This window comes from Lygodium microphyllum, chromosome 9 (genome assembly GCF_053477565.2).
Source record: "Lygodium microphyllum isolate KBCC chromosome 9, Lygodium_microphyllum_v1.1.10, whole genome shotgun sequence".
NCBI lineage: Eukaryota > Viridiplantae > Streptophyta > Polypodiopsida > Schizaeales > Lygodiaceae > Lygodium > Lygodium microphyllum.
Window position 1 is genome coordinate 138,685,072 of NC_141143.1, and position 26,016 is coordinate 138,711,087.

The following is a 26,016-nucleotide window of genomic DNA, read 5'->3' on the forward strand; positions in this document are numbered from 1 at the left end:
CTGTTGTATCCAAGCCAACTGCCAACCACTAAGCTCCTGTAAGCGACAAGCCATAGGAAGAGAGGGATCTTCCTAGGCCTAAAGTTGTCTTGTAGCCTCCTCCAAAAGTCATCTAAGAATTGATCTGAGATGCTCTCTCCATGCCAATAGGAGATGGTTGCTGGTTGTGCAGCGTGCTCTAATCCTGCTTATTTGAATCCTCCTCCCAAGCCTAATAGTGTAGCTAAAGAAGGCCACATCACATGGCTTGTCAAGAAATGGATCCTTCCACACTCACTCTCATGGATCCCACTGTAATCTCTGAAGAAGCCTCCTCTGAGAAGCCCAAAATCTCCATCCAGGTGTTAGGTAGGTGGTTGGATTTGGGTCAATGTAGGACTTTCTCTCGAAATGTGCCACTACTCTGATTCTCTGCCTAGAGCCAGTAAATGCTATCTGGTCAAAGGCGCAAGTGGCTACCCTATTGGTAAGCTACTGCTTTTTTATTAATCCACTGATCCGGGTTCAAATCTTCCTTTTTCTTAACACCTATACTAAATGACCATGCAGAATGTAGGAGGTCCAGTCACCACACGTTCAAGTAGATGAAGGAGCCATCAAGGGTCAAAGGGGAGGAGAGGGACATGGGGTAGAAGAGAAAGGAGGGGGAGGAGTCGTAGATGGAGGGGTGCTAATGGGTAACCTGGAAGAAAGGGGAGAAGCTGATGGTTGGGTTCTTTTTTTTTTTTAGAGGGGGAAAGGGGAGTCAAATTTCAATCGATGACGAAGAACCACTTGTAACAAAAGAACCATCAATTGGGACTTCAATGGCCGCAACCTCATCGAATATCACATCCCTACTCACCTCAATATTTCAAGTCTTTGGGTCGTAGAGCCAATAGCCCTTCATGGTCATACTATAGCCCACAAAGATAAGCTTCTTCAACTTGGGGTCAAGTTTGCTCCCTCTTTTCTTCTTGTTCACATGGACATATGCCTTGCATCCAAAGATGTGAAAGTGGGATATAGAAGAAGTCATATTCTTCAATGCTGAAGTAGGGGACTTGTTACATGTGAAAAATACACCAACAATGGAGAGGGAGAAAAAAGAGACAATGATAGTGAGTGAGCTAAAGCAAGAGAGCAGAGTGTACTTACTGAACTAAAAGATAGAGTGAAAGTACAACACTAGTTTAGGTCATGGATTGACCTAACCAACCTTCCATCAACTAACTAGAGCTAGGCTAACTTCCTCTAGTCCCTAGTGTCACTACTTTAAATGTCTAAGGACACTAGACACACACTACATTCACACTTATTAAAGTGTCCACACCACACAAACTATATGGGCATTGCCCAAAATTGGCAAATTCTAACACTCCCCTATAGGGCCAATGTGATGAAGTACAAGGATGATCAATCACCAAAAGGTAATAAGTTCAAGGACTTTCGAAAATCCTCAAACTTCTCACGTGGTAATGCTTTGGTGAAGATGTCCGCAACATTTTTCTCTATGGTTATATACATCAAGTTGATCTCTCCTGTATAGCATCTCTCTCTGACATAATGATAATGCACCTCAATGTGTTACATGCAAGCATGAAACACAAGATTTCATGCTATTGCAATTGCACTTTTATTGTTAGAAAGAATGGGCATAGGACCCTCCAATGATAAATGTGGATCAGCCAAAAATTTACACAGCCATACACATTCCACTATTGCCATGAAGGCTGCTCTAAACTCAACCTCACAAGATGAGGTAACCACTATAGGTTGTTTTACTTAGCCATGAAATGCATGAGCGGCCCAGAAAGAAACAATATCCACTAGTAGACTGCCTAGTGTCTGCATCACCAACCCTATCAAAATCACTATAAGCCTATAGATGAAAGCGCTATAATAATGTATATGCTTAAGCACCTTCCAAATATCTGAAGATCCAGTTAACGGCTTGCCAATGTATGGTCTATGGGCTGTGCATATGCCTACTCACCTAAGATATTGTATACTGAATGTCAGGGCGCATGTTGCAAAGATAAATAAGACAACCAATAGCTTGGCTGTAAATTGCAACATTAGACATCTCTTCACCATCATGTATAGACACGACTCCATGGGAGTGCATGTAGGTTTGCAACCTTGCATATTAAACCTATGTAAAAGCTTGTCCACATATTATGACTGTGACATGATGATGCCATGATAATTTTGGGTGAAGTGAATCCCCAAATAGCAGTGTATACAGCCCATATCTAACATAGCAAATGCATATTTCAATTAGGTCTTGAAATTTGCAATTTATCCTCTTGAGGTCCAATGAGCAACGTGTCATCCACATAAAGAGTAATAATCAGCAAGTCCCCCCCCTTCATTCTTGATGTAAAGAGTGGGAGCAATTGGACTATTTTTTGACCTTTTTGTGGCCAACTAAGCATCAATTTTAGAGTACCATGCACGAGAGAATTCTTTGTAATGCAAGGCACAAAGAAAATATCCAAAAGCATGAAATTGGAACCATCTGCAAGAGTAATCATGATTGAACCTGCCACATACATCATAATTCATAATTCTTAGTGTTTACACATGTAACACGCTTCCTAGCAAGGGTTGAATGCAATGATGTGAAAAGACACTTCCTAGAAGTGATATGCTTGGATGCTGCACTCTCAAATGCCATGTGTCCTGCATTTCAACAGCATTGAATGCTGAATCAAACATCGAAGAATTAGATATGCATAGTCCTCTACAAAGTTGGTTGAAGCATCACCATCATTGGCTCTGCTGGTAGATGTCTCTTAGACAGCCGTCTCCTTCTCTTTGGCCAATTGCTTCTTACGTTCATCAATATATGATCGGGATTTTTTGCAGTAATGACATTTCCCCTTTGTGTTGGACTTTTCTATGTCTTGGGTAGCCTTATTTGATGGCTGTCAAGTATCAACCTTCTGCTGATTTTTCACATTCTACCTAACTTTCTTTTGTCTTTGTACTTCGAGACCATAGCCACATCACCCGAATGCAATGCAACATTATTCTGAGTTTGTTTCTCCTGCAGCAAGAGGATTTCCAATTCCACAAGTGTAAGGGGCTGCCCACTCCTCCCCCCCCCCCAAAAGGCAACATCAAAGAGGTGTGGAACCAACATACAACTCAGGAAGTAAGTTCAATGTGATGTTTACTAATTCTGCATCCAGAATGACTTCATCAACATTAAGCGGCTACTCATGCAAATCCTATATATGTGTGAGGTGATTTGTCAGACTATCACCCTCATCCATGTTTACATTAGCTAGCTCTCTATGGAGATAGGATATCGTGGCCTCATTATGTGCTGCAAACATGCGAATACATCCCAAGTAGCTTTTGATTTCCTACAAGATCAAATATGTGGAATGATAACCATTTTCACTAAGAAGGTAATCAAAGATAGTGCATGTGTATCCTTGGAGTCCCACCTTCACTTATCCTCAATAGGAGGGGGAGAGGGTGCAACACCAACTTCTTGTCCTCTAGCATTAGGCTAAGGTGTCCAAGGTGCAAGACCTCCTAGTCATTGCAGATCACCAATGACATAGTCTCACAAATCCTTTGCCACAAGAAGGTTACGGACCATGAAACTCCACAATGGGTTGTTGGTGCTATCAAGCTTGTCCTCTTGAGTGAGGACACCAAGGTTGCTGCTCTCGTTATTATGCCCATGCCCTTGATGTGCCATGCTACCAATGATGCACAAAAATTAGTAGCCAAATACTTCAACGCTAAAGTATAGAATGTACTCTGCTGAGTACCAAAAATCCCCACACGAGATTAGAGTGCAAGTTCCAAACTATCACAAAACTTTCCAAGTGTGCCCCATGTTGCATAAGTCAACACTCAGCTTGCAAATTACAGCAATGCACTATTGAACCACACTTGCCTCAATATGCATGCCCAAAAAAGATTGAAAAGTCCTAAAATTTACTGTCAAATCTGACTATCAAACCAAGTTAATACTACTGTACCACCTATTATCTACCTTGGAATGCGTGTATGTTGGGTTTGTTGACTGACACCTACGCTCATAGAGGAGTGTCAGTGATCTTCAGTAGAACAGTGGGTACTTTTTACTCTCCATACGAGAGGTTTTCTCCCCCAAATTTATTTATTTTATTTTATGTGCCTATGTTACACAGTTTGAAACTTATCGTGTTTAACACACTTCGGGTGTAAACACTCTCTTACAACCCTAAGGTTTAAGGATTGTACTTTGTATTTGCACCTTGCACTTCAAATTATTGCATTGGGTGTCGTGCTCTCACACTCTACACTGTCTACTCCACTCTCAGCTAGGCTTCTATCTCTTACTGTTCTTACATTTGGTATCAGAGCTGAGTCTCAGCTTAGCTGACCTCAGAGCCATCGTCTCCAGCTCCTTTGCCATTGTTAGCAGCTCCACCGTCACCAACAAAGCTACAAGCAAGCTGCCAATTGCAGTGCCTCATCCGCCCTATCACAACATGCCAGCCTACCCCACCAAGTAGAGTTCTCACCTGGCCTGCAATAGCACATCTGTCCCCTGTCCATTTCCTACAGGCGGTGCCAGTCAAAGCGCCGCCTTCTATCCCATCACCAATCAGTGAGTGCCACCCTCTATCCCATCACCAATCAGTGAGTGCCACCTATCTCCAATGCAGCCGCCTGCCTGAAGTGCCCTACTCCTAGTGCACACCTGCCCGCCAATAGCCACCTGCGACCTACTCCAACAGCTCCGACAAGTGCCACCCGCCTGCTCTAGGCTTGCCGCCTGCCTCGCGCCACCTGTTTGGCCTCTATGCCACCAACCAGCCTGCCAAGTCCGCCTAAGCTACACCTGCCAGCCCAGCTCTCAACCTCCAGCTGCTACCTGCACCGCGAGGTCTGCCACCACAGCTCAGAATCAGAGGTAAAACGTTTTTTTTTTAAATCAATTTTTAATTCAAATTCACTTCTCGGGAAGGGGCTTCTTGTGCAGGCAGGCATTCTCAGTTTCGGCCCATGTCTGGGACACGATTACAGCAGAGATTTTATGCATTTTGGGCCAAACATTTGGGGCTTTTGTAGTCAGCTCAGTGATTGATTGACACACATGCATCTCTGACAGTCTGAAATAGACTGATTTTGTGCATTTTGGGACCCAAAATATATATATATATAGGGCTTTTGCATTTTCAGTGCTGCTGAACATTAATTGCACCTTGGACAGCGTGCATTTCAGACAGTTTTGACAATGTGCTTAAATTTGCTAATTACAGCAAAGTACTTGCTGTAATTTCTGGAAATTCTGAGATTTCCAGATTGGTCCAACTTGAGACATTGCTCTTTTTCTCTCTGATCAGCATCATTTATCATGGCAAATCAGGAAGGTGATGTATTTACTTACGTATCCAAGGCGGATAGGTTGGATGGTAGCAACTATTCCCTCTGGTCCTTTATGATTGCGAAGAACCTTTGGGATTATGTCAATGGTGAAGAAGTTAGGCCCAGAGTTGTGGCTCCTACTACTCCTCCTCTAGGAGGACATGGACAACGGGCAACTCAGCCTATTCAACCTACTCCAGCTCAGCCACTTCCTCAAAGATTAGCAGCACAAAAGGCATGGGATACACAGGATGCACAGGCTTTGTCATTGATTGCATTGGCAATTCAACGGTCTATCATCCCTCACATTCAATTTGCAGCTTCTTCACAAGAAGCATGGTTGACCTTAGAGTAGATGTTTTCTAGCAAGAATGAGACATGTATCTCTTTCTTAAAGAAAGAGCTTGAGACAGTGAAGATGGATGAGGGTGATTCTATGCATGATCATATAAATAAAATTCAGGACTTGCGTAAGCAGCTTATGAATGTAGATGAGCATTACTCAAATTCGCAGATGATATCTACTACCTTGAATTCATTGCTGCCCTCGTACTTGGCCTTTCATACGGCCTTAAACCTCACCATGAGGATTTCCCCACAACCACTTAATTTCCTTCAGCTGATCAATTTGCTCTTAGAGAAAGAGCAGACACGAAAAAATAGTGGTGTGGATGTTATAGCCTTTGAGCAGACTTTTATGACAAGGCAGAAGGGCAAGGGTAGCCAAGCAAAGAATGCTCCACAGAGCTCTGAGACTTTAGGTACTTCATAGAGCAAGAAGAAATAGGGGGCACGCATGCCAAGAAGGGAAAATGCCACTATTGCAAGAAGCCAGGCCACTACATCACTAAATGTAGAAAGCACATAGCCAAGGAGGAGTCGTCAGGGATGTCTATGTCTGATGCACCTTCTACTGCTACTAAGTATGCGGCCTTTGTTGCAAACAAGGACTATTGTTTTTACACATGTAATTATACCTCTTCTTGGGCTAATATAGCAATTAGCTCTACTGAGAATGCGGGCACACGGTTTTTTGATAGTGGTGCTTCTAGGCACATCACATATCATAGAGATTTGTTAGCCCATGGCTGATCTGAATATTCAGCAAGGTGCTGAATTTGAAATTTAGCAAGAGCTTGTACACAGTCAGGAGGCTAGACAAATGCCTAGATGGTATTTACAAAGAATGAAAGATAGTCATTTAGATGCTCCTATTGCTGGTCGTACTAGAAGGCAAGCTTGTATGCATGATGGTACACATACCATGGAGTTTGTTATGACAACAGATACATTTGATGATGAGGAGCCTGAATGTTTTGAGGATGCACAACATAGTGTGCATTGGATGGCAGCAATGCAAGCTAAGTTTGATTTCATCATATAGAATCAAACATGGGATTTAGTGTCTTTGCCTTTTGGAAAGAAATCCATTGGTACAAAGTGGGTCTGTAAGCTCAAAAGGAATGCAAATGGATCCATTGGCAAATATAAAGCCAAGCTTGTGGCCAAGGGCTACGCACAGAAGAAAGGCATTGACTATGAGGAGACATTTGCTCCTACCTCCCGCATGACTATCATTAGGTCTATGGTTGCTTTGGCTGCCCTTTATGGATGGACTGTGCATTAGCTTGATATAAAAACTACATTTTTACATGGAAAACTTCAAGAAGAAGTGTATGTACATCAGCCCATTGGTTTTGCAGTTGAGGGATCTGAACACTTGGTCTATAAGCTGAAAAGGGCTTTATATGGTTTGAAACAAGCTCTTGGAGCTTGATATGCAAAGATTGATGCCTTTTTACTCAGCCAAGGATTCATAAACAGCTCATTGGAGTCTATCCTTTACATTCCTGATTGCATTAAGAGCTTTTGCATAGCTAGGGCAAGGTGGATTGCAGAAACATAAATTCTTGTAACATGAATTCTTGAAACAACAACCTACATTCTTGCAATAGCAATGAGAAGTGTTGCAATATTTTAAAATGCATGATATGCAGTAGAAAGTGCTACAACAAACTCAAAAACAATGATAGTTTGCAATTTCAGCCCTGAGCAAATATATGCATCAGCCACACATGTCACATTGGCAAGCTGTCAAGCATGTTTAATGTTACTTGCTGAATACTAGGACTCTTGGATTGCTTTATGCTTGTCAAGGGGGGACCACTGCACTTAGTGCTTATAGTGATTCTAATTGGACTGGTGATTATGATTCTCGTCACACCACTGGCGGCAATTGTTTCTTTCTTGACTCATCTTGCATCTCTTGGCTTAGCAAGAAACAATCCACTATTGCCACATCGTTATGTGAAGCTGAATACAAGGCAGCTTTCATTACCACAGTTGAATGCGTATGGCTTAGACGCTTGTTAGCTGACTTGGATGTATCTGTCACAAAGTCTACTCCTTTGTTCACACTGGCAGTCAGAGTGCCATTGCAGTGGCATGGAATCCAATGTTTCATACATGCACGAAACACATTGAGATCTAGTATCACTTTGTCAGAGAGAGGCTACATACAGGTGATATTAGCCATGTCTACTGTCCTAACACCAATAATGTGGCAAACATTTTCACCAAATCTTTTCCTCCTGACAAATTTAAAGCATTTTGCAATGCTTTAAATTTAATCTCCTTTGGTGGATGACCCTTATATCTTAATCACTTTTCACTCCAAGGGGGTTTGTTGGATTTGACTCACGCCTATGCTCATAGAGGAGTGTCGGTGATCTTCAGTAGGACACTGGGATACTTTTTACTCTTTGTACGAGAGTTTTTTCCCCCATATTCATTCCTTTTATTTTATGTTGCTATATTACAGAGTTTTAGGCACTTATCGTGTTTCACACACTTTGGGTGTGAACACCCTCTTACATCCCTAAAGTTTTAGTGTTGTGCTTTGTACTTGTACCTTATACTTCAAATGATTGCATTGGGTATCATGCTCTCACACTCTACACTGTCTACTCCACTCTCAATTGAGCTTCGATCTCTTCTTGTTCTTACAGTATCAAGTAAAAGCTCCAAATTTCTTCACAAAATTTCAAAGAAATTGAAAAAATGTATATCTTATAATTTAAATTTCTATTGAAATATTGCCTTGGGACGCGTGCCAACAATAACCAACTATTGGAATCGGCCTCATAATGCATGTTGGGGCCTCTAGATCAAAAAGCCCCAAATTTGTTGCTCAAATATGGAAGAAATTGTGTAATGTCAGCTTTCCCAATGTCAATTCGTGCATTGGAAGCCAATTCGAGCAAAAGCCCCAAATTTTGGGCTGCTTGGTAAGCGCACATAGTGCTTGGGACCCTTGGGCGTGGTCTCCATGGTAGTGATGATAGCTACTACTCAGCATAAGGCAAGTGGTGGTTGAGAAGGTGACGTTGGCAATGGTACCTTGTAGGCACTGGGCTTACAACCAGGGGCGTTGCAAGTGGGGATTTCAAGCATTGGCACAGCATGGTACTAGGCAAGGCTAGCGCTAGCAAAGCACAGTGTTGGAGCCAATAGGGAAGCATGTGGTGGTTCCTCTATGTAGGCGGACAAAGTGCAAGAATAGTAGAGGAGATGATGAGTGGCACTAGGCAACATGGGCGCTACAATGAAGAGAGAGTGGGCAGTGCGAGAAGAAGTGCAGGAAGTGGAGGCTATGACCGGCGCAATGAGTGCTAAGCAGCAACTTAATTGGCAAATGTAGCAACAGGAGCAACCAAGAGACTAGTGGTTTTGGCAATGCTAGCGCTGCCTATATACAGGTGACGAGTGTGGCGTACAAGTGTAGAAGCACTAGTAGACTAAGGCAGTGATAGCTGCAGTCAAAGTAGGCAGAGCTAGCTTCAACCAGGTGATTGGGTGGCAACAATGTGAGCTCGGCGGCACTTCTCAAACTAGAGGCAATAGCTTCAACAAGATCTTAGCTAAGCGAAGTAGCTCACAGCTTTTCCTTCTCTCTGTCGCACGTATGAAGGCTGGTGGCAACAGGATCTTAGGCGAAGTGGCACCGTTGGATGGTAGTTCAATGAAACCCATGCAGAAGCTGCAATGATACCAAATGTGAGAAATGCACTAGCTATGGAGGGGAGAAAAATGAGAGTGACAATGACTGAGCTAAAGCAAGAGAGTAAGTAGTGTGTACTTGCTAAACTGAAAGATAGAGTGAAAGTACAAAATGATATTAATTCATGAGTTGACCTAACTAGCTTTCCACCAACTACCTAGAGTGAGGCTAACTTACTATAGTCCCTAGTGTCGCAACTTTGATGTCGAAGGATACTAGGACTACACACACTATATTGATACTTATTTTAAGTGTCCATTCCGCACGAACTACATGGGCACTACCCAAAATTAGCAAATTCTAACATTGCGGATATGTACCGTGGTAGCTACAGAGTCACCCCAAAGGGAATGGAGGAGACTCCTATGCTCCAACACTAATTGGGCCATTTCAAGCATAGTCCGATTCGCAACGCCCCACCATGCTATTCTCAGATGTTGTGTTTAGATGGAAATACTCTACTCAAATACTGTGATCCCTACAAAACTGAGAAAGTATATTAGAACAAAACTTGCCACTATGTCATGCTTATACACCGCGAGCTTTGAAAAAGGTTTGCATTTCCACAAACACATTCCACTCACATAAGTGGGAATATGCCTCGCTCTTGTACTCCAAGAAGTAGGGCCATATATAACGGCTAAAGTCATCAACAATCAGCATGAGATACTTGGTCTTCTCAAGGGAGGCCATGCCCACAAATCCACAAAGGTGGATTTGAACCAACTCAAGTAGTATCAAAGCCCTTTGAGTAGAAACCTATGGATGAGGTTGTCTATGCTGCTTGCCCCTTAAGCAACTAGAGCAAAGAGTGTGAATAGGAGGAAAATATGAAAGTCCCTCCAACTTCTTCCAAGAATTCTGTGTAACAGCCTCAAGGTTGAGATGCCCATAGCGAGCATGCCAAAGCAGTCCAAGCTCATGAGAAGACCACACAACAAGGGCCGTGAGTGTGTAAAGTCCACCCTCTTATGTACCTATCCAAAGAGCAACTCCAGTAGATGCATCCTCCATAGTGATTGCATCTTAGGTGAAAATGACTAGGGTACCTAGCCGTATAAGACGGCAAACAGACAAGAGATCAAAACCCAAATCTGGTACATAAAAGGCTTTGGCCAAAGAAGTATGCTAATTCAATATAGGGAAATGTTCCCCACTCCTTGTACAAGGGTGGAAGAGGTGTTACCAATGATGACGGATTACACTCTAGATCTCATGTTCTAAAGCCAATCGTGGCGGTAAGTTATGTGGGAAGAGAGTCCACTATCCAAGGACCACAAGCTAAGGCTTCTCCTTGGAAGAAGAAGCAAGAGTTGTATCCTTCACCTCGAACATGTGACAAAGATGAACTCAGTGGTAGCAAGTGTAGCCTTTGAATCCTTGGACCCCTCCTTGGGCTTCAAACAGGGGTACTTTTGCCAACACTTATCTAAATGCGTGCCCTTGCTACAATGGGAGCACTTAGGCTTCTTCTTGGAATATTTTGAATCATCCTTCTTGTCCTCTTGGTTCTTGGCCTTAGGCTTCCCCCCCCCCCCCCCCCCCGGCCCCTCCGAACCTATGGTAAAAGCCTTCGTGGGGTCAGATCCACTAGCACCTATATCTCTAAGCCACTTGTCATACTCCAAGACTAGCAGGCAAGGTCCTCCCAAAGAAGAGTATCTCAAGACCTCAAAGTCAGAAGATTGATATAGAATATATAAAACTTTGGAGATGGCAGTTGAGTCAAAAGAATCATGGCCATGTTCTTGGAAGTTATAGTCTATCCAAGAGATGCAAGGTCATCTTTCATGTCCTCCAATTTGTTGATGTGGTCCTTCACGGAAGGAGAATCATCGACATTGAGTATCGAAGCTTCTTCTCAAGGGATATGCGGTGGGTAAACATCTTCTTATGGTAGAGAGACACTAGCTTCTTCCAGATCTTCGCTGCAGTCTTCAATCTATGAACATGTAGTAGGACAAAATCTATTAACCTCACGAAAAGAAAAGATCTAGCTCAAGAGTTGAGCCAATCCCATAGGATTGCATGATCCAATGTTAATCCCACTTTGGGATGCTCAACCGGATGGGATACTAGATGGGAAGCAAACTCCCAAAGGTCAAAGGTGTCGAGAATGCACTCCATCGCACACATGACCACAATGAATAGTTGGAACCATGGTCCTCTTTGGGCAAAGAAGGAAGTACGGGCACCTGCATTGAAGGTGCCATAGGAGGCATCTTGAGGCTAGTAGAACAGGCCTTCTGAGAAATATGGAGAGAATGGGGAGGAGAGGGCTCCCGCATAAACAAGCTTGGTGACTGCCGTTCTTCGCAGTCATTGTTGAGTGGTACCTCCATACGCTTTTCGTGATAGTCTTTGCAATAATCTCGCTGCCCTTCAAAGGAATGATGAAAACGCTCATCCTCTGAATCATCAAAGCCATTAAACGGGTGGTAAGACATCATCTATGATTTGAAAATCACCCTCAAATCTGTGAGAGAGGACGGCAAGATCGAAGCTCAACACACAAAACAGTAGACAGTGTGAGAGTGAAGCATGACACCCAATGCAATAATAGTGTAAGCTGAAAGTACAAGATACAACCCTTAAACCTTAGGGTTGTAGGGGGTATTCACACCTGAACATGGTAAGTGCCCGTAAGTGTATCATAAGCACATACAAAAGCTAGTTTCTGAAACTTATGTTTAATTATCAAATTCAAGACGAGAAACATCTTTTGATGTTCTTCAACATGACCCTAAAAGAGAGGGCCACAATGTGGTATCACAGCTTAGAAGAAGTGGGCACCATAACCACAATCAACCTATTTATTGTAGCCTTTCATAGAGAATTTTCCCCTGAAAGAGGTGGATAGTATTGGCTACGTGTTCTAAATATGACATGTCAGGAGACTCATGAAAATACTCAAGCCTATCCTAAGAAGATCAAAGAGGTCTTTCACAAGTTGCAAGCCTCTATCCCTATTCCACGTGCTGCCCAATTGCAATACTTCTTGCATGCATTGGACTTTAATATCCAAGTGCAATTGAGTAGTGTTCCTCTAGTGGATATAGATGCGGCTATAACCCAAGCAGAGGAAGTAGAGTTCCACTTACAAGCAAATACCATAAGTCTAGGGGAAAAAACCTCTCCGATCGGGAGTAAAAAGTGCCCCAGTGTCCTATTGATCACCGACACTCCTATGTGAGCGTAGGCGTAAGTGAGGTGTGAGTGAAATACCTAACAAACCCCCCTAGAGTGAAGAGTGATCAAGAGTACAAGGATCATCCGCCACCAAAGGAGATCAAATTTAAAGCATGGCGAAATGCTTCAAATTTTTCACAAGGAAGAGCTTTGGTGAAGATGCCTGCCACATTACTGGTGGTAGGACAATAGACAAGGCTGATATCACGTGCATATAGCCTCTCTCTGACAAAGTGATAATGTATCTCAATGTGTTTCATGCATGCATGAAACACTGGGTTCCGTGCCACTACAATGGCACTCTGACTGTCAGTGAACAAAGGAGTAGGCTCCGTAATAGATACATCCAGATCAGTTAGCAAGCATCTAATCCATACGCATTCAACTATGGTAGTGAAAGCTGCCTTGTATTCAGCTTCACATGACGATGTGGCAATAGTGGACTGTTTCTTGCTAAGCCAAGATATGCAAGACGAGCCAAGAAATAAACAATTGCCGCTAGAGGAGTGACATGAATCATAATCACCAACCCAATCAAAATCACTGTAAGCATGTAACTGCAGTGGTCTCCCCTTGGCGTAATGCAATCCAAGAGATCTAGTACCTTGCAAGTAACGCAAGACACGCTTAACAGCTTGCCAATGTGACATGCGTGGCTAATGCATATATCTGCTCAGGGCTGAAACTGCAAACTGTATGTCTGGCCTAATGTTGCATAAGTAAATAAGACATCCAACTGCTAGAGCATATGTGTGTATATCAAACAAATCACTGTCATCATGTAATGGCAGCTTTAGTCCAGGCTCCATTGGTGTACAGACTGGCTTGAAATCCTATAAGACAAACTTCTCAAGAAGTTTACCAATGTATCTTGACTGTGATAACCCAATATCTCTAGCATCATGTATGAACTAAATGCCCAAGTAATAATGCAAAGACCCCAAGTTTGACATGTCAAAAGTTTGCTGCAAATTTTGTTTAATATGCTGAAATCTCATCAGCATGTGTCCCTGTAAGCAAGAGATCATCAACATAAAGACAAATGATCAGCATGGATCCCCCCTCTTTACATACATAAAGATTAGACTCAAATGTTTATGAACCCTTGGCTAAGCAAAAAAGCATCTATTTTTACATACCAAGCTCTAGGAGCTTGTTTCAAGCCAAATAAAGCTTTGTTCAACTTGCAAACCAAGTGTTCCGAGCCCTCAACTACAAAACCAATGGGTTGCTGTGCATATACTTCCTCATGAAGTTCCCCGTGTAGAAATCCAGTTTTAATATCCAACTGATGCATAGTCCATCCATAATGAGCAGCCAAAGCAACCATAGACCTGATGGTCGTCATGCAAGAAGTAGGAGAAAATGTCTCCTCATAGTCAATGCCTTTATTTTGTGCACAGCCTTTGGCTACAAGCCTTGCCTTATATTTGTCAATGGATCCATCTGCATTCCGTTTTAGCTTGTAGACCCATTTTGTTTCAATGGCTTTCTTCCCAAATGGCAAAGACACCAAATCCCATGTTTGATTCTCAGTGATAGAATCCAATTCAGCTTTCATTGCTGCCATCCAATGCACACTCTGTTGTGCATTCTCAAAACATTCAAGCTCCTCATCATCAACGGTGTTTGCTGCCATAACGAACTCCATGGTGTGTGCAGTATCATGCATGCGAACTTGCCTTTTAGTACGACCAGCCATGGGTGTATCCAGATGACTATCTTTCATAGTCTGTAAATACCATCTAGGCATTTGTCTTGCCTCCTGACTGTGCATAAGCTCTTACTGAATTTCAGTTTCAGCACTTTGTTGAATATTCAGATCAGCCAATGGCTGATTTTCTGCATTTTCCAAAGGAGCAGTTGGGTGAACATTGGGTTCACTTGCTGAAACTCCAGCTGAATCACCAAATGTAATGGGCAGCAGCCCTTCAAATACATCACGGGCAGCCTGATATGTGTCTAAACCAGCCAAGGACAATTCTGATTTTTCATCAAATAGTACATCCCTATTGACAAACACCTTCTTAGAAACAGGATCATAGAGTCTGTAGCCTTTGCTCTCACTGCTATATCCCACAAAAATGCATTTAACAGCCTTGTTATTCAACTTTTTTCGAGTACCTTTGGAATATGTACATATGCAAGGCACCCAAAGATACAAAAGTGTCCAATAGAAGGTTTCTGGCTATTCCAAGCCTCAAAAGGTGTAATTTTCTTCAAAGCTTTGGTGGGGCATCCGTTCAAAACATGTCAAGCACACATGACTGCTTCCATCCAAAAACTGTGAGGCAAGCTCTTTGCCTTCAGCATACATCTGGCCATCTCCATGAGTGACCGATTCTTCCTCTCTGCAACCCCATTCTACTGTGGAGTATAAGCAATAGTGTACTTATGAACAATGCCCTTCTGCTTCAAAAAAGAATTCAACATAGAGGACATGTATTCCCCCCCTCAGTCCAAACGAAGAGTCTTAATTTTACAACCAGACTGATTTTCAACAAGTGCAATAAAAGCCAAGAATGCATCATATACTTCTGACTTTTTTACCAAAGACTAGACCCAGCAAAATCGAGTAAAATCATCAATAAAAGTCACAAAATAGTAGCATCCTCCCAATGACTTTGTTTGCATAGGCCCACATACATCTGAATGCACTAAGTGCAACCTAGCTATTGCTCTAAAAGCAACATCACGAGGAAACGAAAAGTGATGCATGTTTCCCAAAATACATCCTTCGCACAAGTGCTCAGGAGGTCTCTCCAACAGAGGTAATCCATCTAGCATCTGCGTACGTTGTAAGAGCATCAAGCTGTCAAAGTTCACACGCCCCATCCTAGCATGTCATAACTCTACCTGTATCATAGCAGAAGTAAGAGTGGATGTCAAATACGCTGACTAATCAACTGAAAGAGTATCCAACTCGTATAACCCATGATATAAAGTGCTTATCAAGACCAAAATCATGTGTTCTTTGTCTCTCACCATGCATCTGTCATCATCAAATGTGACCTGCGATCCACAACGTGCCAAAGAATAAATAGAGAGCAAATTCTTATTTATGCCTGGCACAAATAAAGCGTCCTATAGGTGGAGAATAGAACCATCAATGGCTATGAGCACAATCTCCCCAATACCTCGAACAAGGTATGATACATTGTTGGCACATTGTACAAACTTGCCAACTGGAGCTACATGAACAGATGCAAATAAATCTCTGCGAGATGTAATATGCCTAGAAGCACCACTGTCAAAAAACCAAGTGTCTGCATCCTCAATAGAGCTAAATGCTCGATCTGCCCAAGAGGTATCATAACTGCATGTGTAAAAACAATAGTCCCTATCTGCAACAAAAGACGCGGACTCAGTAGCAGTAGAAGGAGCATCAAAAACATACATTCCTGACTCCTTTTTCTTCTCCTTGGCAATACACTTTTTGCTCTCAGTAATGTAGTGGCTTGGCTTCTTGCAATAATGGTATTTGTCCTTTTTGGCTTGCGTGTCTCCTTGTTTTTTATTTGCATGTGATGTGCCAGAAGTTCCAGAACTCTACGGAGCATTCTTTACTTGACTGCCTTTGCCCTTTTGTCTAGCCATAAAAGCCTACTCAGAGGCTATAGCATCCACACCACTATTTCTTCTTGTTTGCTCCTCCTCTAGAAGCAAACTGACTAACTGAAGAAAAGTGATTGGCTGTGCGGCAATCCTCATGGTGAGGTTTAAGGCCATATTAAAAACCAAGTACGAAGGAGGTAATGAGTTTAAAGTGGTAGATATCATTTGTGCATCTGAATAGTACTCATCAACATTCATGAGTTGCTGTCGCAAGTCGTGAATTTTGTTCTAGTGATCCTGAATAGAATCACCTTCATCCATTTTCAATGTCTCTAGCTCTTTCTTTAAGAAAGAGATGCGAGTCTCATTCTTGTCTGCAAACATTTGCTCCAAAGTTAACTAAGCTTCTTGTGAAGAAGCTGTTGAACGAATGTGGGGGACAATTGACCGCTGAACTGCCAATGCAATTAACGACAAAGCCTGTGCATCCCGTGTGTCCCATACTTTTGAAGCTGTTGACCTTTGTGGAAGTGACTAAAGTGGAGCAGGCTGAGGTGCCTGTTGTGCACATCCTCCTGGAGGAGGAGTTAGAGCCACAACTCCAGGTCGAGCTTCTTCTCCACTGGCATAATCCCAAAGATTTTTAGCCTCAAGTACATTCTTCATCATGAAGGACCAAGTGAATAGTTATTTCCATCCAGTCTGTCCTCTTTGGATACATAGGTGAAGACATCTCCTCCCTGATTTTCCATGATTATTAATTACCAAGAAAAAGTAAAAGAGCAATGTCGAAGCAAGACCACACTGGAAATCTGAAAATTTCCAGATATTGCAGAAAATAACTTTTTGCAATTAGCGTACAGAGGTGCACTTTGTCAAAACTGTCTGTAATGCACGCAGTCCAATGTGCAATCAGTGTTCAGCAAAATCCCCAAAATTTCTTGTCTCAAATGTGTTCAAAACAGTCTTTCTATGAATGTAGCTGCAATACATATACCAATGTCCTCAAAAAACATAAAAGCCCCAAAAAATTTTATGAATATGCCCAAAAAATTTGCATCCAATGTGTCCCAGACACGTTTCTGAATGTTGTGCCTATTGCGTAGGAACCTCCTCTTCCAGAAATTTATTTGGAATGAAAGGGGAAAAAAAAATTAATACCTGACGTAATGATGTGCTGTTGTCGCTGACCACTGGCACGTGTCAGGTCAGAGGGGTGGTCAGCGTAGTGCTGACTGGTGACGGCAGGCGGCGCAGCAGTGGCATGGAGTTTATCATCTAACGGCTGACGTGGTGTTTGATGGGTGGCCGTTCTCAAGCGCAGTTGACGAGCACAGGGCAGGCATCAGGCGGGCCAGAGGAGGCAAGCTCCTGATGTCCAGGCGGCAGGCGGCAGAGTCCAAGTGGGTGGGCTCACACTAGCGGGGCGAGAGCAGTTTGGCGTGAACAGCAGACTGACGTGGCAGGTACAGGCCTAGCGTATGCAGGACAAAATGCTGAAGGACAAAGCGTTGGTCAAGCTGCTGCAAGTCGTGCTGGACACTAAGGCAGAGTTGAGCTGAGGAGAACTGCAGGGCTGAGCTGAACAGGGCCTCAACTGAGCTGAGCAAAGCCAATGCTCTGATACCAAATGTGAGAGAGGACGGCAAGATCGAAGCTTAGCACGGAAAATAGTAGACAGTGTGAGAGTGAAGCACGACACCCAATGCAATAGACTGAAAGAGTGTAAGCTGAAAGTACAAGGTACAACCCTTAAAACTTAGGGTTGTAGGGGGTATTCACACCCGAACACGGTAAGTGCCCGTAAGTGTGTGTCATAAGCACATACAAAATAATACCATAAGTTTGGGTCAAAAAACCTCTCCAACCAAGAGTAAAAAGTGCCCCAGTGTCCTACTGCTCAGGAAATGAAACGCTAGACTTGTCTAGAAACTAGGCAAGAAATAAAAAGACGAGTCTCATGACATGTACATGAGACACATCTACTAGTGGAGATCTTGCAACAATGCAGTCAATCCCCTATGAAGAGACCTTGTGTAAGAAGCCTTCGTATAAAAAACTTTCCCTTGGTAGGGAAGCTTGGAAGCTTAGACCTCCACAACTGGAGCAACCAATCCATAGTGACATGGGACGGGTTTTGGGAATGGGAATGGGGATGGGGACTAGAATTGCCATTCCTTTTCACCATCAAAGGGGGCTCTAACAAGGGGACAGGATTGGGACAGTTTGAGGATAGAATTGGGATGGGAAACCAGAAAATGGCCATTCCATGTCACTATGAACCAATCAGGCCACTTAGCTTTACTATCTAGAGAAGACCATACTTAATTTTCTTTCTTAATCACCCATCTCTTATCCTCAACCTTCTATGATAAATTGATTGGTTGATTCTCTATGTGTGTGCGCGCGTGTGTGCTTTCTTAGTCACCCATCTCTTATCCTTAACCTTCTATGATAAATTGATTGGTTCATTCTATGCGTGCATGTGCATGCGTGCACACGTACATGTGCAGCACAAGCATCGGCTCAACCACCAGTACCACCTTCACCTAATATAGTATTTGGGGTGACTATATATAGAGCTACAACACTATGCAAACCTAGGAGGCCTTGTCTATGGGCCAATTAGCATCGATGATATTATCTAAGGATCCAAGGTATCATCTCTCAATACTACTAGGCATTCATAAGGAGATTGGCTTCAGCAAACTATTATCATAGAGGAGCTCAAGTCCCTCCACTTTAAACCGATAATGGATCTTGTAGGATGGTAGGAGAGCCAAAGCTCATGTATATGTTAATGACATTTTCTTTCATTTAGTTTATTTTTTCCTTCTTTTGAGGCATGCCATGCATTGATTGAGTACATCATTTTGTTCTTCTAGGTCATTTTGCCATCCAATAGATGTTGATGTCACTTCATCTTTCTTTCAAGAGTCTATGTTCCCAAAAACTTACATGTGCTTGAAATATGTTGTTATAAATAGCATGTTATTCTTAGCGTGGCACAAAAGATTCCATGTTTCTGTAGTACAGATGTGAGTAATATGTCTTGTTTAAAATTGCAGATCTTAGAGCACGTTGCTGATCATAGCAGTATACATGATTTATTCAACATAAGTCATAATGTTTCTTCCCCTTTTTTGGCATCTAAAATAAGCCATGGCAATCAATCGTCAATGCGGAAGTTCTTCAAATCACAATCGTCATGCTTAAGCTGCAGGTATGCTTTGCATTTTGCCACTCTACTAATTACAAACAAAGAATGTACATGTTGCACATCAGGAACAAAATTGAGCAACACTGATCTGACTTTTAAAACCCACTCAACAAAAACAAAGGGATGGATTCGATCAACTGTCGATTGTTTAATTTTCATGCGTAATGATAATGTGTTGAAGTCCCCCATTTTCTGAAAGTGAGTATATGATGTGGCTCTTTTTCATATTTACACTGTAAAATAGTTGATCTGGTAGCCACTTCCAGCTTTGAAAATTTGAGTTGTATGTAACTTTAAAGACTGGTTTGATCATGCAAGTTTGCCATCATATGCAAACTTAATAGCAGGTTTTGAGAAAGTTTTTGACATCAATTTAGCTTGGAAAAACACTTGTATTAGGGAAAAAATCGATGCATTCTTGACTTGCATTCGTGGCACTGTGCTAGCCATTCCTGTTAGCACATTTGCATGTATATGACACCGTCTTTGAACATGTTTGTTATCTCTTGAGGATCATTTGGCTTGGTTTTGACAGTAGCATGACATATTTGGATGTATTATTCATGTTCTTGCCATCTCTTGAGAATCATTTGGCTTGGTGTTTACACTAGCATGATATATTTCAATGTATTACTTAATACTCATGTGGGTGGATTTGAGCATGGTTAAGTATGCTTTAGCCTATATGATGTACATGATGCAACTTATCGTCATGGTGTATTGAGCTGCTATTGTTGGCAATTTGGACTTTATATTGTCATGCATGTCTGGCCACCTTGTTTGACCTTATTGGTTGGTCAAGTTGGCCATTGCCGTATCTCTATTCACAAACCCCCCCCCTCCCCCCCCGTTTTTTTCCCAAAGTGGATCCCATCGTTCTGGGGTTAAGGTTTCTTAGGGCACGCTGCCACTAAGCTGCCCATGAATCCATAGACAAAGCATTCTCTAGGGAGGTCTGGGTACTCCATGCTTTGAAGCATCCTCCTCCCCTCCATAGACAAAGCATTCTCTAGGGAGGTCTGGGTACTCCATGCTTTGAAGCATCCTCCTCCCCTGGTGAACAGTGGGAAATGCATACAGTTGAGGGAACTGATTGAAGAGGGAAATTGGGGGTGATACTGAGGGGTTGTAGGGGGTCCCCTTTATCACTCCCTCTCTTAATCACATGCCCAAAGAGACTCACAATCTCAGATGAGTGCACTGAAAGATGGTCATCTAGGCAGAAAAGTACAGTGTTACTGCAATGCCATCACCCAGGGATGAGTAGTCCCCACCCTCAATCCCCAGGTCAAAGAAGCCCACAGATGTGTAAAGATCAATCGTGCTGCAAGAGAACACTCCTCTATCTGTTGGGTGTCTGAATCTGAACCCTGAAAGCACCCCTTACCCTAAGGGACTAGTCACTGCTGATTCCGTAGGGCAAAGAGATGGCTGGTTGCTGATTATCCGGTACACCAGGATGTCACATTCAATGTAGAGACCCTCTGTGTTTCTATTTCAGGGAAGAATCAAACCCAAGAAAATGCATCAGTATGGAGAAGAGTGTGATTTCCTCAATAAGCATCAAGGACCAGTGACATTCCAACAGGCAAGTTTCCCAATTGTCACTGGAGTTGCTCCTGATGATGAGGTGCCAATGCTGCCAGGGAAAGATTGAGCTAGCTGGGGAAGCAACACAGGTCAACATGGATGCTAATGGCTGTGAAGGAGGGAAACGAAGCTGTGAGAAGGCTGGTTAGAGTCAGGTGGGGCAGGGGCTGAATGCTCTTGGGCTGGAAGGAGAAAGCAGGGATAAAGGCATGCAATAGAGGGAAAGAAGAGATAATGATGTATAATGTTAGTCCACAATACACCAGCAATATGATTGTAAGAATGAACTCATCACCCCTCCATACATAAGATCTACTCCAAAGGCGAATTTCAATTAGTTGTCTCCCCTAAACCATTCATTATGATTCTGCATGGTGGAAATTTAATGTAGTGACATCATTCTTTGGGGCTTACATGCTTATAGTTTTTTCAATTAAGAACAATTTCATATCTCAAACTTCATTAAGCCATTCATCACGATTCAGCATTGTGGAAATCTACTGTGGCAACATCTTTCTTTGAGGCTCATGTGCTTACAGTTTCTTCAATTAACAACTGTTTCTCTTATTATGTCCTGATGTTTTATTGTCTATTTACTAGGTCAATTTTCTGCTTAAGCTCTTCTTTTTCCCCCCTTTTAACCAGGAAGCGCATTAGTGGCAATCAGGAGACCCTTTGCAAGGAATGTTCAGAAACAGGAGCACCACAGGCTACAGCAATTTCTCTTATTTCTGAGAAGAGAGAAATTGAAAGGAAACTGTTGACAGGACAGGCAGAATGTTTCTGTTGTCATTCTGGAGGGCTTTTTAATCCCATCCTTTGCACAAACACAGACTGCCCTATATTTTATATCCGCTGCGAAAGCTTGCAGCCATTGCAGCAACTGCATTGTTCTTTGGAAAAACTTGAATTAACTTGCAAGAATATGTACAGTGCTCATTGTTGATTGATCATTTCCTAAATGCTCTAGTTAACTTAAAATATTGTAACAGTTCAGTTAAACAATGTTGAGCAAGTCAGTCTTTCCTTTTACTGCCTAAAATGATCAGTAATAGTATTAGCACTTGAAAGAACTTCTCCCCCTCATACCCCAGACCACCTTGAGAGGCTTGTATATATGATTGTTTTGTGATTTTCAGACAGCTCCAGCTAGACTGTTGAGCACATGTACTTCATTGTAGAATTCTTCTATGTAATATAAGTAGCTGCATTTTTAATTGCATAAAAAAGAAAAGCACTTGAAAGAACTGAATGAATCCAACCCCTAATTGTGACAAGAATATAGATCAAACGTATCCCATATTTCTCAGCTAGTTGTCAGGTACAAAAGGTACGGTACGGTACAATAAAATATGTTACATAAGGTATGGTACAATATTTGCAAGAAAAAAATTTAACATGATTCTTTTAAAAACCATAAATCATTAAATGAAAGAACACATGCTTAAAGTGGAAATAGTCATTTCATTAGAAAATAAGATGAATACATGAGGGTGGCCATCACAGTCGTATGGGCTGCGCACAACATGGGATACAACTAGAGTCTAGTACATACATGGTACATGGATGATGCATTATAGCGGCATGTGGATACAATGATAGTAGATACAAAAAAGAGAGAGACTTATGGATCTACAATGAGGCATCACTATCATCATCATCAAAACCATTTGAGTACTCATCAAGAGAGTCTAAAGATGACTTCTCGGCATGAGATGATGAGACACTCTCATACTCATCCTCACTAATGAGGTTACCATCATCAAATGATGGCTCCCTAGGTGCTGGTTGTATAGGCAAAGACAGGATGTCATCATGAGGCACGAGATGTGAGCTACTAGAGCCCCACCTTACATGTGTTTGCAAGCCACTTAAACCACCCCTCCTCGACGTTGAAGAGCATTGAATGTTCATGCCCCTACTACCATCTACTCGAACTTCTCACCCATGAGCACGTTGAATGCGAGTGTCACGAGTATCTACTACTATAAGCTCTCTATAGAGCTTTGCAAAAATCTTCTTCTCCTCCTCATTTACCTCCTAATGTACACTTAAAAAGAGTGTCGCCCGTCAACTTGAATGTATCAACATTCACCTACACTGAATATAAGATTGTAAATACTAAAGTCTAAATTGTAAAGTATAAACTTTAAAGTTTAAAACAGAAAATTTTGAATTTTATGGTTAAGTATTTACTTTCTTTGGACTACTTGTGCTCATCATAGCCCTCATCATGCGTATGTTAGTGTGGCAATAGACTAGTGCTCTAACTATCGTGTGCTAAGCCGATTGCGAATCTTCATGTGTGTGAGAAAAGAGGCACTCCAATTTCTCTCACTTGCATCTAAAGAGCAATCTTGACTAAGGACTCGTGGCTAAGGACTGAAGAGTCTCAAATGTATATCCAAAGTTTTGCCATCAAAATAAAGGCTTCACAAGTGATTCTCTCCTCCAACAAATGGGAGAAGCAAAAGCTACATATCCTCTCTGATCCGCATAGCATCTTAGCTTCAACACTGCATTGTGGTCATCCACAAGGACCACACAAGTCAAATAAGGAAGCTTGTCTGAACAGAGCTCTCTATCATCCAAAACCACCGGCGACTTGTAGGCTGGATATATCAATGTGGCAAAACCATGGATGGGCTTATACATCCATGCCCATCTCCTCTCTACTATCTCTAGGACATGTGCACACTGTGTCTGTGATCACCATGCAAGCACGTGCCTCCACCAATGCTACTCTAAAGAAGTGAATGAGAAGGCCCATGGTGGATTCCTCGCAATCACTCATATATAACACCCTATAAAAGGGAGTCACAACAATGACAATGACATGGACTTTCTGCCAAAACTACTCATTAAGGTACAAATGCTGCATGGCTTTGGCCGCCTCTATCTCATGCTCATCCCACTTATTCCATAGATTTGACACCACTGTCTGACGGACCGCACCTCATAAAGACACAAGGGAAACCGCACCTTATAAAGGTACTCGAGTAACAACCACATGTAAGCAAACCGAGTCGAAGAAGGCTTCTTCAACTCGAGTGTGCTATGTTCACGATACATTGCAAGCACCTTTACCTTTACCATGAAGAAAATAACAACTGATATAGCTTTGCAAATCACCCTCTTCACCCACTTGAGCTTTCCAATGTTCTCCATGAGCAAGTCCAAATAATCACTTGCACATGGAGTCTACACAATCGTGGAAAACTCAGCCTCAAGCAAATGGCCCATGCGCCAACAATTCGATGCATTGTCGATACCAACTTGCGCCACATTCAAGGGGCCCACCTACAACCACAAATTACAAGTAACAATACTTGGAGGTTAGAGAGAGAGAGAGAGAGAGAGAGAGAGAGTTGAGCTTTCAAGTTTTAAGATTCAAGAATCAAGAGAGACCGAGGTTTGGGGGAAATAGAGAATTGAGATAGATATTAGAGAAAATAGGGAGATAGATAGTTATGCATAAATGATAATGAAAGAAAGTGAAACAAACTTAAAAGGCAATGTATACCTCAATGATAGCTTGCTGAATGTGGCGGTACATAAATGTACTCGTCGTTTTCCTTCCCCTCTTTCCGATATCTATCAATCCTCTCTTTCTCTTCATCAATCTTTTTGGTCCTCGTGTCATTATATGTGGCACTAGTCCATCCTTTACATGGGCCCACATTGGCAATGGCTTTTACCATCTTCTTCCATTGCTCTTGCTTTAGAACATTGAATGCAAAATTGCACCCAATCACCATGCGTGCAATCCTCTTCTTTTCTTCATCAATCTTTTTTGTCCTCATGTCGTTGTATGTGGCACCGGTCCATCCTTCACATGGACCCACATTGGCAATGGCTTGTTACCATCTTCTTCCATTACTCTTGCTTTAGGATATTGAATGCAAAATTGCACTCAATCATCGTGCATGCAATTTCAATGTTCACGGCGACTGATCCATGTACATGATCGGGAGCTTCGGAGAGGATTCTCTCTCCAGTGCTACATGAGCCTCCACTATTTGTCTTTTGCCGAAGCCGGATGCAAATGTGGAGACCCCACCAACAATGGTAGAGGTCTCTCCCACATTGGTTGAAAATACATCCACATTTAATGTTTCCTCATTAGTACACATAGGAGTTGGTGCCGATACGCCACTTCCTCCTCTTGTGGATCCCTCTCTCATCTTGGCGAGAATCTCATCCATGATGTTTTGAGGGATTTCGTTGCATGGAGTAACTTGCCCCCCCCATCTTGGAAAGATATTGGAGAAGCTAGGTTGCACCACTTGTATAGCACTTCCTGCAATACTTGCATGTCCAATGGTGGGAGTTGGACTTCTTTGTGTCCCTCTCCACATGGATCACGTGCAAATTGAAGGCCTTGTGCTTCTCACGAGTCATGGTGCCAATGATGGATGGAGAGGCCCAAGGTAGAGAGGGAGGGAGGGAGAGTAAGATGCTTGAGCGTTGACTCTTGAAACTTGAAATTTGAAAGAGAGGGAGAGGGTTGGGGTAAAGTTGAAAGAGCAAGAGTGAGAGAGAGGGGATGCTTGAGCCTTGAGCCTTGATAGGATGCGGGAAAGAGGAGAGAGTGAGAAGCTAGAGCTTCACGAATCACAAATCAATGCAAAGATCCAAGAGATTGAGTTGAGAATGGCAAATGCTTGCTGAATTGGTGTGGAAGCATGGAGGAGAGGAGCACCTTTTGTAGATGAGCAAAGGGTCAAACTGTCAAAGAGGGATCAACGATCAAATAGGGCTGCCAGTTGGATGGAATCCAAGGGGGGCTGGGGGAGGAGTGCATAGTTGGAAAAGGGGGTGGGCTGAAGTATCCAATCCCACCCCCCTAAAGTGCCATGCATAGGAATGCAGGGAGACACGGTGGCTGGGAAAGGCCTGCCTTTCATATGATTTCGTACAGATATGTACCAAATCGTACGGTAATGACAGTACCATACGATGTACAAGCGCAACTAGGTTTCTCGCTCACACCAGCTGGCTAATGGAAGTATACTTGTTATCAAACTTGCAAATGTGATTTCAT

At 42.5% G+C, this 26,016-nt stretch overlaps 1 protein-coding gene across 4 annotated transcripts in view; it reads left to right on the forward strand.

Annotated features, from left to right (window-relative positions):
* LOC148031634 (DNA polymerase delta catalytic subunit-like) overlaps window positions 1–22,152 on the forward strand; it is a 261,645-nt gene extending 239,493 nt beyond the window's left edge. For 2 of the 4 annotated variants that reach the window (XM_087685223.1, XM_087685224.1), the window contains 2 exons: window positions 19,231–19,385; window positions 21,618–22,150. In XM_087685223.1, coding sequence (XP_087541349.1) covers window positions 19,231–19,385; window positions 21,618–21,918 — 456 coding nt within the window. In that variant the 3' untranslated portion in view covers window positions 21,919–22,150. Of the gene's footprint in view, window positions 1–19,230; window positions 19,386–21,617 lie in introns of all 4 variants that reach the window. The other 2 variants (XM_087685222.1, XM_087685221.1) reach the window with 2 other exon arrangements.
* Window positions 22,153–26,016: the final 3,864 nt, after the last annotated feature.